The sequence below is a fragment of the Dipodomys merriami genome, unplaced genomic scaffold, assembly GCF_024711535.1.
Source record: "Dipodomys merriami isolate MVZ:Mamm:240054 unplaced genomic scaffold, mDipMer1.0.p SCAF_14, whole genome shotgun sequence".
NCBI lineage: Eukaryota > Metazoa > Chordata > Mammalia > Rodentia > Heteromyidae > Dipodomys > Dipodomys merriami.
Window position 1 is genome coordinate 41258471 of NW_027202715.1, and position 13816 is coordinate 41272286.

A 13816-nucleotide genomic window follows, 5' to 3' on the forward strand; every position below is an offset into this window, starting at 1 on the left:
AATCTCATATATTGCTTAAATCACTTAGAGTCCAGCTAGATTCTTAGAGAATGTACTTTATACTGTGAAATTGCTCAAGTCGATTACTGCTTTTGTGAAGATAGGGTACCTATAAATGAGTCATCTGTTTGGTTGTCTTTCAACTTATTCACAAAGGTCCCTTTATAAGCTAAAAAAAAGAATCTCTCAGGCTGGGAAGGTGGCTCAGTGGTAGAGCGCTTGCCTTGCATGCCTGAGGCCCTGGGTTCGATTTCTCAGCACCACATAAGCAAAAAGAAAAAAGCCAGAAGTGGCATTGTAGCTCAAGTGGTAGAGTGCTAGCCTTGAGCTGAAGAGCTGAGGGACAGTGCCCAGGCCCAGAGTTCAGGCCCCACGACCGGACCCTCCCCCCCAATAAAAAAAAAAAAGAATCTGGGTGCCAGTGGTTCATGTCTGTAATCCTAGCTACTAAGGTGGCTGAGATCTGAAGATCAGGGTTCAAAGCCAGCCCTGGCAGGAAAGTCCATTAGACTCTTATCTCCAATAAACTGCTAGAAAACCAGAAGTGGCGCTGTGGCTCAGGTGGTAGAGCACTCGCCTTGAGCTGAAGAGCGCCCCAAGCCCAGAGTTCAAGCCCCACGACCGACAAAAACAACAACAACAGTCTCTTCTTACGTTAACAACGCAGTTGTCACTCATGTCAAAAATAATGATTACGAGAATGGCATATTTTATTTAAGCCCAAATGTATATACCTAGCATTGTACTTGCTGTTGGATGACTATACTCTTCATAATATAATTAAGATTAATAATTATAGATTGATACCCTTAAGTAAAATAAGGGCTTTTAGAATATCAAACTGCTTTTGTAAATTACCACTCAAATGTGTCCCCAAACAACAAGTTTTTGTTTTTATTTTTGTTTTTTTTTGGGTCCAGTCGTGGGCCTGAACTCTGGGCCTGGGCGCTGTCCCTCAGCTCTTCAGCTCAAGGCTAGCACTCTACCACTTGAGCAACAGCGCCACTTCAGGCTTTTTTCTTTTTGCTTATGTGGTGCTGAGGAATCGAACCCAGGGCCTCATGCATGCAAGGCAAGCGCTCTACCACTGAGCCACCTTCCCAGCCCCCCAAACAACAAGTAAGAGCTATTAAGGACTAAGAGTTAATAAAAGCACTACCCAAAATACTACATACATGTGTGAACTTATGTAAACATACAGACAAATACAGATACTACAGTAGTCTTGATAGAAGAAGGCTTAAAGATACATGTTCGGCAAATTTTCTAATTTATTTTTAATGTTTTTTGTAGTTTATTTTTTAATATTTATTTTTTAATATTTATTTTTATTGTGGAGTTGATATACAGAGGGGTTATAGTTACATGAATCAGGTAATGCATAATGAGTATAATTCTTTTTGAACCATGTCTCTCCCCTTCCGTTTTTCTCTCCCAGTCTTTCCCTCCCATCCCCACCCATAAGATATCCAATCATTTTCCACATAGTGTCTAGTGAGTATCATTATTGTATTTGTTCATCCTTGTTCCACATTTTATGTGCCCTCCTTTGCACTCCCAAATACAAACAAACAAGACTGACCTAATTTAGTCATTTCCATGTTCTCAATTTACATTACTGTCTTTTTTTTTTTTTCCGGTCAGTCATGGGGCTTGAACTCTGGGTGATGTCCCTGAGCATTTCAGTTCAAGGCAAGTACTGTACCACTTGAGCCACAGTGCCACTTCCTACATTACTGTCTATAATAATAGTCCAACCGTAAATTATAATAATGCATTTGCTAGTAGATATGAAACTTAATTTGTAGTACAAAAATCAACATATGTTAAAATAGTGCTTTTCCTTACCCCATTAAACAATAACAACAAGTCAGCTTTGTCCAGGCATTAAGGTGTGTACCATTTAGAAGTATCAAATACCAGAGACCCTGTCTCAACAAACAAAATCCAGCTTCATCTTAGCAATGAATTGTTTTTCTGGTGATACTTTTGGGGAGCTCATGTTCTAGGCTATTGGCATCTTTTTTGTAAGCTTATTTTCTTCATTTCTGAAAGTAACCACTATTAACAATTTTTTTAACCAGGTATAGTGACATACTTCTACAGTCCAGATTGGGAGGCAGACACAGGAGGGTCCTTTGAGCCCAGGAATTTGAAATCAGCCTGCACGGCAGAGCATAGCAACATCTTTTTGTAGAAATTTTCCTCCCTTCCTTTCATCTATAGAGATTGACTAACCAAAGTATGTAATTTTTATCATAAGCATTGAGCTTCTGTAGATTTTTAGTTTTTAATAAGTAACTTAATAACCTATTTAAATCAATTACTTATTAATCAAAATATGCTTGCAATGGTAGCAGTGGTATTTTTTCCTCCTGAGTCATTCTGAATAACCATTTCCATTTGCTGAATCACTCATTATAATCAAGTAAGTTGTACATCTCAACAACAGGATGAGAGGTGAGTCACAGCATGTACCTACACAAATTAATACAGCTATGCCATTAGGCAATAGAATCTTAAGGGGCCAGCATTGTCATATATACCATTATTAACTTTTCCAGTTTCCTCCAGGACTCATTTTTCTTCATCTTTGATTTGTTGTAATTGAAATACTATAATGCATAGTTGTAGTTTGGGGAAGTTTTGTTCTGTGTGCATGTATCATGCTTGGTGTCCTCTGAAGTTTCATGGATCTGTGGTTTGTGACCAAAAGTGGTATGAGGAATTCTCAGTCATTACTGTTTCAAATATTTCTCCTGCTCCTTCTATTGTTCTGTTTCTGGTATTCCTATTATGTGTGCTTATACTTTTGCTTATTATCCTACATCTTGGATATTCCATTATATTGTTTCTTACATTTTATTTAGGGTTGCTTTTCAATTGGGGCAGTTTCTATCAAGATATGTTTCAGTTCAGAGACTCTTCAGCAGTGCCTTTTTGATAGTCTTAATATGTAGCCCAGATTGACCTCAGTTCTCCATGTAACACAGACTGATCTTCAACCCTATGTAGCATAGACTGGCTTTACACTGGCAGTCCTTTGCCTCAATCATCTGAGTGCTGGGATCACTGGCATGTGCCACCACTCCAGCCCAATGGCATTTTTTATTTTATTTTATTGCCAGTCCTGGAGCTTGAACTTAGGGCCTGAGCACTGTCCCTGAACTTTTGCTCAAGGCTAATGCTCTACCACTTGAGCCACAGTACCACTTCTACCTTTGAGTGGTTTATTGGAGATCAGACCTTCATGGACTTTAATGCCCAGGCTGACTTTGTACCATGATCCTCAGATCTCCGACTCCTGAGTAGCTAGGACTATAGCTATGAGCCACTGGCTTAATTATCTTTATTTTTTAAATCAAGTAGTTTTCACAGGAGTTACCATTTAACAAAACAGTTTATAAAGACAAAACATCTTAATATCATCCCTTTCGATATTCTCACTCATCCCTCATATCTCATCCCTTCCCTCACTTTTCTTAATTTTGTAGGATATATATTGAATCCTTGACTGCATTCTACTTCCTTTCTCCTCTTCATTCATATATCCTCCTCTTGTTCCCATCCCACGCCTTTCAAGTACCTGTTTTCTGGTGTTTATTTTGACTTTGCCCTACTAAGGAATTAGACTATTTGAGTTCTCTCTTGAATCTACTATATTTCAGTTAATACATTTGCATACACTCACATATTACCCAGCATATTTATTTGTATGTTTATTAGCTAATTCTAGCTTCTACATATGAGGGAAAACATGCAACCTTTGTCTCTCTGGGCCTGACAACGTAATTTTTTTTCCCAGATCTTTACATTCTTTATAAATGACACAATATCACTGTGCATATATCAGATTTTCTTGATCCACTTGCCCATTGAGGGGCATCTATGCTGATTCTATACCTCAGATAAGCTGAATAGTCTCTAATGAGCATAGTTGTGCTGGTGGCTTTACTATATCCTGTTTTGTATAACCTTTCAGATAATTTCCCAGCAATGGAATTTCTGGGGTTTTTTTATGTACTTCCATTCTGCTTTCCAGAATAGTTGAACACATTATTTTTGCTACAAAGATTTCTTTAAGGTTTGTTTTTGGTTCTTAGAATTTTCATCTCTGTTTCACTATCCATCTGCTCTTGCATGTTATTGGCTTTGTCCATTAGAATCCTTTGCACATTCATCATAGTTATTCTAAACTCATCATCTGGTGATTTCAGCATCCTTACCATGTATAAGTCTAGCCTGATGTTTGCTCTATATCAAAGTAGGCTTTTTTGTTTGTTTGCCTTTTATTATGCCTTGTGATTTTTTTCTTGGTAGATAGATATGATAAACTAGGTGAGTTTTATATCTTCAAGTCAAAAGTTGGAGTTTAAATAAGTCAAGCTCAATTGTACTTTCCTACTGTTGATGCTGTACTAAATGTCTGCGTATTCCAGTGGGATTTTATTGATACTTTGTCACTACATTCAGTCTTTTCCTGAGAAAGATTTCTATCTAGGTAATATTAAGGAACATCTGTGGTCTTGTGCTTTAGGGTTCTGGGTCCCCAAACTGGAGGACTACCTTAAATTGTCTCTGTATCTTACAAAATTTGTCCTCTATTTGACTGAGCTGATTCTTCCTTCCTAGTATAATCTAAGTTCCTCTAGGCCTACAAGTACATAGAGATCTCCAATAACAATAATTATCTAATTTCCACTGGCTCTTGCTTTCATCAGCTCATGTAGGCATCCAACCCAGCATAAGAGGAACCTTCTTACTCTTTTCTATTTTTTTTAATTTAATTTAATTTTATTTGTGAATATACTGTACAGAGGAGTTACAATTACATGGGCAGGATAATGCATACATTTCTTACCAAGCATTGCAGCCTCCTCCTTTGTTTACCCTTCACATCCCTTCCCAGCCTCCCCCCTCCCCCCCAATCCCAATCCTTCTCCTTCTCCTTCCCCCCCCCCCCCCCGCACCAACGTTGTAAAGCTCGTTTTGGACATGACAACTTGTACTTATTGTTGCAACAGGTCCACCTGTATCCTTAAACAACTGGTTTTTCCCCATCTCCACAAGTTATACTGACATCAAATATAGTGAAAGCAGGGGTTATACTGTGGGGGAGGGACATACAAAGCAACAAAGAGACTTACTCTTTTCTAGTTGTCTATTACTGCATTCAAAAAGCAGCTTATGAGCTGGGATGTAGCTCAGTGGCAAGGCACTTGGTTAGCAAGTGTAACGTCCTGGGTTCAATCCCCAGTACCAAAAAAAGAAAAAGAAAAGACAAAAAGCAGCGTATCCAGGCACTGGTGGCTCATACCTATATTCCTAGCTACTCAAGAAGCTGAGGTCTGAGGATCACAGTTTGAAACCAGCCTGGATAGGAAAGTCCATGGGACTCTTACTTTCAATTAACCATCAAAAAATGTGGAAGTGGAGCTATGGCTCAGATAGTAGACTACTACCCTTGAACATAACTCAAAGACAGCCCTGAGTTTAAGCTTCAAGACACACACACACACACACACACACACACACACACACACACACACACACACACACACACACACACACACACACACACACACACACACACACACACACACACACACACACACACACACACACACACACACACACACAGAGCAGCTTAACATTTAGTGAGAGCAATTTACCATTTCTCATAGTTCTGTCTGTTGGTTCTGCTCTTGCTGGACTTCCTCATGTGTCTCTAGTCAGGTGAGTTAACTGAGGAGTAGATGGTCTTGCGTGGCCTCACTCATATTCTGGGACCACAGCTGTAGTAGCTGAAGTGACTTACCCAATCTCTCTCCATGTGATCTTCTTGTCCACATGATGTCTGGTCATCTGACAATTAGTCTTTATCATGATGGAAGCATCCCACAAGATTAAAGAGAAAACTGCAAAAACTTGAGTTAAAGTTCCTTATTTGTCTAGCATTACTTCTGCTACAATCTTATCCAAGTCAATAGTAAGTCCAGATTCAAAAGGTAAGGAAATAGACTGGTTTTCTTGCTAGGAAAAAGTGCAAAAATGTCATGGCCATAATTTATCACAAATGTCTTAGGTCCTCACCATCTTTAATCAAATAAATGCCACCCCTTCTAGTAGACATTGGTACTTTAAGATATAGCCAGGGCTGAGAATATGGCCCAGTTGTAGAGTGCTTGCCTAGCATGCTTGAAGCTCTGGGTTCAATTCCTCAGCACCACATAAATAGAAAAAGCTGGAGGGCTGGGAAGGTGGCTCAGTGGTAGAGCGCTTGCCTTGCATGCCTGAGGCCCTGGGTTCGATTCCTCAGCACCACATAAGCAAAAAGAAAAAAGCTGGAAGTGGCGCTGCAGCTCAAGCGGTAGAGCGCTAGCCTTGGGCTGAAGAGCTGAGGGACAGTGCCCAGGCCCAGAGTTCAGGCCCCACGACCAGAACCAAAAAAAACAAATAAAAAAAAAAAAAAAAAAAAAAAAAAGAAAAAGCTGGAAGTGGTACTATGGCTCAAGTGGTGGAGTGCTAGTCTTGAGCCCAGAAAAATTTCAGGAACAAAGCCCAAGGCCTGAGTTCAAGTTCCAGGACAGGCAAACAAACAAAAAAGCGGTATAAAGATATAGCCATTGTTCTGTGCTCGGTGGAACTACTATATATACACCCATTTGATTCATGTCTTATACAGTATTACAATGTCTACTACTTAGCTGCCTTTGTTCTGACTAGGGACTATGACCAATGTGGCAGAGCCCTTCATTTTAAAAAAATTTGTTATTATGCTTCCAGACCAACATTTTGCTGGTTAATTGGAGATGGACTTTTCTGACCAGGCTGGATTTGAACTGTGATCCTCCAAATCTCAGCCTCTTGAGTAGCTAGGATTATAGGTGTAAGGTGCCAACGCTCTGTTCTTATCTATTTATTCATACTCATTGTTTTCCTTTAATTTTTGTTAAGAAATGGAGTTATCTGTACCATTAAATCTTCCACATTCTAAATTTTGTTGATTATATTTCCTTAGTGTCATTTATTATAGCCTATTTTTCTTAGAAGACTAGTAGTTAGATTTAGAGTTTTGACCAAATTTAGTTTCTATTTTTTAGCTAGGATACTAACTTGGTGGTGATGTATGCTCTCTTTTCCATCACATCACAGGTAAATAATGTCTAGTTCTTACAGCAGTATAAGTGGCAGTACAAAAATTGGGCCAGTGAGTTTCTAGTGACTGATGCCACTACTCTATACTCAGAGTCACCCCTCTCCTTTGTCTCTGATATTACCATGTCATATTTACAATACCTGGCAATTGCTTTTCTCCAGCTTAGCATTATACTAATATTATGACTGGATCTGACCCTGGATCTGATCTTATCTCAAGGCCTAAATCATTTTAACACTCACTATTCTTTTTTTGGGGGGGTGGGGGTCTGGTCGTGAGGCCTGAACTCTGGGCTTGGGTACTATCCCTCAGCTCTTCAGCTCAAAGCTAGTACTCTACCATTTGAGCCACAGCACCACTTCCAGCTTTTTTCTTTTTGCTTATGTGTTGCTGAGGAATTGAACCCAGGGCCTCATGCATGCAATGCAAGCACTCTACCACTCAAGAAAGTAATCTTAAAACAGATCTCCACACTTTCCTGTGTGTCAAGAGTAGTGAGTGTTGGGCTGGGAAGGTGGCTCAGTGGTAGAGTGCTTGCCTTGCAAGCATGAGGCCCTGGGTTCAATTCCTCAGTGCCACATAAGCAGCAAAAGCTGGAAGGGGCTCTGTGGCTTAAGTGGTACAGTGCTAGCCTTGAGCTGAAGAGTTTAGGAACAGCGCCCAGGCCCAGAGTTAAGGCCCCACTACCAACCAAAAAAAAAAAAGATTACTTTCTCATAAAAATAATTATATATTATTTTAAGATAATGTATGCTTATTAGGTATTTTTAAATGAAAATTATTAGATATTTCATAAGGTATCTCATAAGAGATCTCTAATGGAAAAATTATGAAAAGAATAGTATTTCAGCAAATTTTAGTAATCAACATATGCATTGGTACCAGTGGAAACTTTTATCATTTATGAAATAAGGTAACACAAAGAAGTACTAGTTGGCCTTAGATTGGACATTAAAGCATGCATTAAAATAATTATGTATGTATTAAAGTATACATCATTCCCTTGTTAATTAATCTGTGTTAATGTGAGATGAATTAACAAACATGTTCACCCACCAGAAACACAAAATTGTGTTTCCTATGTTAAGTTTAGTATTCTCATTTCAATATGAGATAAAACATATAATTCCTATTCTACTCTTAAAAAATATGGTTCTAGACATGATTATAACACATTAGGGTAATCTTCCTAACTACAATTTGTTGGGGTTGACCAAATGAAGTTATTCCTCTATTTCCTGCCATTTTCCAAAAATCATTCCAGCTCATTTTTCTAAATCACTCTTCATATTTAATTATACTTTGTCTATTCAGACTATAGTGTTTTCTGCACAGATACTATTGTATTTACTCTTACTAGGAGAGCCATAAAAATACTGTGCTTAGGAAGTATAGTTGTGTCTCAAATGGTAGAACAAAAAAGTTCAAGGATAGCACCCATCCTGAGTTCAAGCCCCAAGACTGGTACCCACACATACACAGAACATACTGTACTTAAGTTAAAACTAATTTGTCCTGTATTCTCTGATGACTTGAGTTCCTTACAGGGTAGTATGTGTGTGAACAATGATAATCTCAATGGTACTATTAGAAAAGTTCTTGCATTATTGATTATTTAAGTAAGTTATTATAACTGAGTTCTGCTATATAATTTCAGAAGTATAGTTGCATTTGTATTGAACTCTGGGCTTGGGCACTGTCCCTTAGCTCTTCAGCTCAAGGCTAGCACTCTACCACTTGAGCCACAGCGCCACTTCCGGCTTTTTTCTTATATGGTGCTGAGGAATCGAACCCAGGGCCTCAGGCATGCAAGGCAAGCGCTCTACCACTGAGCCAACTTCCCAGCCCCGATGTTTACACTTTAATATGTTGGGAAGAATGTCTTATTGTTCATTTGAGATGCCCTGTATTAAAATTATATGTGATTTGCTAGAAAGAGGACGAAGTGGGAAGTTGTTTGTGAGGTGAAAAATTCTCCAGAATTCACTAAAACTGCTGAATTGTATACTTAGAAATGGTTAAGATGTGGCCTGGTGCTGGTGGCTCACACCTATAATCCTAGTTACTCAAGAAACTGAGACCTGACATCTCTTCATGGTTCCTTTGATATATGGTGATACTGTGGAGGTTTGAAGCTTGAGGTTTAGGAGCTTGAAAGTTTTATCTGTCCCTGGAAATCCCAGGTCACATGTCTATGCACTGGGATGTGGTAGGCATGCATCCAGGCAAGGTTAACTATTAAGTTGTTGGGATGAAAGGTCAGGAGACCTACCTTTAATAGGCGCATCAAAATGGGAAGAACACATTGGTAGTTACAGTCCACCTTCTTAAAGGAAAAGAAGAAAGAAGAAAGAACACAGCCATAGAAGTCTTCCTTCAAGAAGTTATCCAAGAATCATTATGGAGAACTTCTGCAACTCTACTTTTTGGGTGAGATATTACATTTATTCTCATTGTTTTTTCAACTCAAGAGTAGAGGTATATTTTACTAGAGTAGGCAGCAACAAGAAAAGTTAGCAGTGAAACTGGATTATAGCTCAGGCTTTTGAATAAAAAGACAATTCACACTGCCTCCAGAGGAAAAGATAATAGAATTTATTCTTTAACATGTATTTTGTGTATCTCAGACTGTTTTCTTGGACTAGCTACTTACAATATTGCCTTCTCCACAAAGAAATGAGGGGGGAAAACTTTCCGATTTCTTTGGTGTTAGTAATGATAATTTTTATACACTTTGGGGGCTAAAAAGAGAAGCTCTATGACTGAGTATTGAGATATGTGGATAATAATATGGTAATAATATGTTCTAGAGGAACTGGTAACAGAGTATAGACCAGAAGATGAGGATGGGTGCAAGTTTAGGCTTCTGAGATAATTTTTGAACAATTAGAATTGGCAATACTGTGTTTTGAGAAGGTAAAGAAGAAGCACCACTGAAGGAGTGGTCAGGTATTTGGGAGCATAAAGAATAGTATAACATCTAGAAGCCTCAGCAGAGAGTTTCAAGATAGAAGGCAGCCACCATTATCAAGTAGCTTAGTGGAATAGAGAATTAAGCTGGGTGCCCCTGTGCCATACTTATTTTTAACTATTCGGGAGGCAGATAATTGGAAGATCATGTTCAACCCAACCTGAGCAGAAAAGTCAGAAAGACTCCATCTCCAATTAATCAGTCAAATGCTGGAGCTGGAGTTGTGGCAGAAAACTCAGTTGAGCCTCTGAGTTTAAGCCCCCCATTAACATGAGAGAGAGAAAGAGAGTGAGAGACAGAGATTATTTCTAGCACTGTCAGATCAGACCAGGACATGAATACCACAGGAAGGTGGGGTTTTTTTTTTTCTTTTTTCTTTGTCAGTCCTGGGACTGTCCCTGAGCTCTATGGCTCATGGCTAGTGCTCTACCACTTTGAGTCACAGTGCCATTTCCGGTGTTCTGGTGGTAAATTGGAGATAAATGTCTCATGGATTTTCCTGCCCAGGCTGGCTTTAAACCATGATTCTCAGATCTTACCTCATGAGTAGCTAGGATTAGAGGTGTGAGCCACCAGTGCCCACCATCACTTCTTGAGAAGTCCTGAGATTACCTGACAAATCAGGCACTTCAACTTTTTTTTTATAGAGTCTGTACCAATACTCATATGAAACAATTTTAAACTAAAGGAAAAATTTTTAAATCTGCATTCACACAACTCAGTGGTCTCCCAACCACAAGACACTTCTATTTATTGTGTTGTATGGTGAGAAAACAGAGAAGCCACATTTTGAAAGATCGAATTGAGAGTCTTTATTAAAGGGCAAGCGACTACATGGTGTACTCCCGTTTCAAAGACCAGCAGCCCCACACAAAGCTGGCACCAAGCTTTTTAAGACAACAACAACATGCTTGGGGTAGAGACCAAGCCTCAGCAAAAGCAGACCTTATATGGACATGCTCAGGTACAAGCACAGGTACCAGCAGAACTTTTCTATCTAGGGAAGTTACACCTCAACTTTCTATATAGGGGGAAGTCTTAGAGGCTACTCGGAGGTGTGTGATCCAAGCCATTTAGGGAGGTAATAATCAAGGCAGAGTCTGAACATTCTCTATGCAAAGCTTTTCTAAAGCTATGACAATCTGCATTTTTCTAAAGCAGAGCCCTCCTAGTTCACCTTAAGCTAGGCATCTGCATTTACTGAATGGCTTCTCTCACCCTAGGCTTTTCAGTGCTGGGTGGAAAATTCCCTCAACTCAGCAAGAGGCACCAAGGTAGCTGTAAGAAGTTACTTGGACTCAGACTCTTTACTTCAATTTTACAGTGTACAAAGACTGGTGCAGACCTTGCTGGGAGCTCTCTGTTGATCTTGTGCTTAAATTGACCAAACTGTCTTGATTTTTTTTTTTTTAAATATGCCCTTTAGACCATATAGGTCCATATGTCATATGATGAATGGGTGTTCTGTTGACTAGTGCCTACATGTTTGACCATTTGACAGTGAGCTCATCTAGTGCTAGAAAATAAATAATAATACAATTTTATATCCAGGTAGATATTCTCCCCATTGCATTGAGAAATAGTCCCTTTTCTTAAAATTTGGCAAATATTTTGAGTTTCACTCAGAAGAGCTGATGCAAAAATTTGCATTATCTAGCATAGCTGGTGTAGAAATAACAGAAAAATAGGTGCTTAGAGATTGAGATGGCTAGAAAAGTCACTAAACATCATGAAGTAGAGCATTTATGTCAATGAGGATGAACAAGAAAATATAAAGAATTCCAGTTTTAGTATTTGGGCTGCCCAAGGAAGCACATATTTAAAGGGTAAGGCTGGATATAGATGTGGAGTTGAATTTGAAAATTACTTGGGAGCTTGTAGGGTGTGTTGGGGATGGGCTTGTTTAAAAGAATGCATGTATCCAGAAATACTTTCTACCTTCTCAGAATTCCTCATACCTGAATACCCCGGAGGCAGACCTGCCACTTTGTTTTGAACAGACTGTTCTGGTATGGATTCCCCTGGGTTTTCTTTGGCTCCTGGCACCTTGGCAACTTTTCCATGTATATAGATCCAGAACCAAGACATCTTCTATAACTAAATTCTACCTCGCTAAACAGGTACAGTAACCCTCTCTATTTTTACTCTACTTCCTTGTGGCACAGCTTCTCTTTTTTCTTTTCTTTCTTTCTTTCTTTTTTTTTTTTTTTTTTTTTGGTCAGTCATGAGTCTTGAACTCTGGGCCTGGGCATTCTCCCTGTGCTCTTCACCTCAAGGTGAACACTCTACCATTTGAGTCACAGCATCACTTCCAGTTTTCTGAGTGGTTTATTGGAGATAAGAGTCTCACATACTTTCCTGCCCAGGCTGGCTTTGAACTGTGATCCTCAGATCTCAGTCTCCTGAGTAGCTAGGATTACAGGCGTGAGCCACCGCCGCCCAGCTTCTTATTCTTTTTAATTCTTTTAACATTTTTATGGTGTCTTAGTCTCTCTCTCTCTCTCTCTCTCTCTCTCTCTCTCTCTCTCTCTATCTGTCTCTCTGTCTCTCTGTCTCTCTGTCTCTCTGTCTCTCTGTCTCTCTGTCTCTCTGTCTCTCTGTCTCTCTCTCTCTCTCTCTCTCTCTCTCTCTCTCTCTCTCTCTCTCTCTCTCTCTCTCTCTCTCTCTCTCTCTCTCTCTCTTATGGTATCTTCTTAGTTTTACCAGGTACTGCTTTGCCAGGCAAAACAATGCTTTGGGTCTTCCCTGTGCCTCACTGGCCTCCTTCTTGCCTTATTTCTTCATCAAAATGGCTATGATTTTACATAAGAATAGTGACTTTTAATTCCTATGGATTTAGAGAGCAGAGACACAAACAAAAGTAATGGTTCAAATTGTTAATATTTTTCCTATATCTGGGAAGCAAACACTGACTGGATCACAGGTCTTTAAGCTGCCCTAATAAATCAGCAGTGTAGCTGGCACTTACCAAAAAGTGAAAATTGAATTATATAATGCATCTTCTGCAACATAGAGGCAATGCAATCATCACTCATCTACCAAACTTGGATGACAACTAGGTTTCCATTTTTCCCAAAATAGAATTCCCAGAATTCTATGAGCCCTAGAGTTTTCCTCTCACATTGGAGGGAAGAAGAGTTGTTTATAAATGACCTCAGGTAAGCCTGAATAGGGAAATCATAGAAGGGGTATGGGCTATGACAGAGAAACCTGGAAGAACAAAGTGAGGAACTCACAGTCAGAGTTACTAACTTAGGAAGGGGTCTTGTAGGACCCAAAATCTTCCATGAAAGTTGTGAAGTTACATCATAAAATCTACCATCTGCTTTATTCACTAGGGGTTTTTCTTTTTTAAAATTTTCTGTCCTCATTTTAAAACCAGTTTTTAGAAAGGCACAATATATTTCTTTCCTCTGTGCTCACATGTATCTGTGATCTACTAACCTGGAATTTGAGACAGGAAAAAGCTTGGCCACAGAAAGTGGGATTTACATAAACACTTTAGGATGGGGGCTAAGAATGGGTTTGTTAGACTGGAAAGGAAAAGAACAGTCTCTGAGAGTTGGAGCAGATTTACTTTCTCCCTTGTTGGCCTAAATAACTATCATAGGACTTGGCATGTATTAAATGCTGAGGTTGAATTCAACATTTGTTGAAATGTTTATGTTAAATTCACCCTAGCAAGC

General features: G+C 39.2%; 1 protein-coding gene across 1 annotated transcript in view; it reads left to right on the forward strand.

Annotated features, from left to right (window-relative positions):
* Positions 1 to 9464: 9464 nt before the first annotated feature.
* LOC138826212 (ATP-binding cassette sub-family C member 2-like) overlaps positions 9465 to 13816 on the forward strand; it is a 53189-nt gene continuing 48837 nt past the window's right edge. Inside the window, exons 1-2 of the mRNA XM_070021391.1 lie at positions 9465 to 9589; positions 12077 to 12250. Of these exons, the coding sequence (XP_069877492.1) occupies positions 9560 to 9589; positions 12077 to 12250 (204 nt within the window). The 5' untranslated portion in view covers positions 9465 to 9559. The remainder of the gene's footprint in view (positions 9590 to 12076; positions 12251 to 13816) is intronic.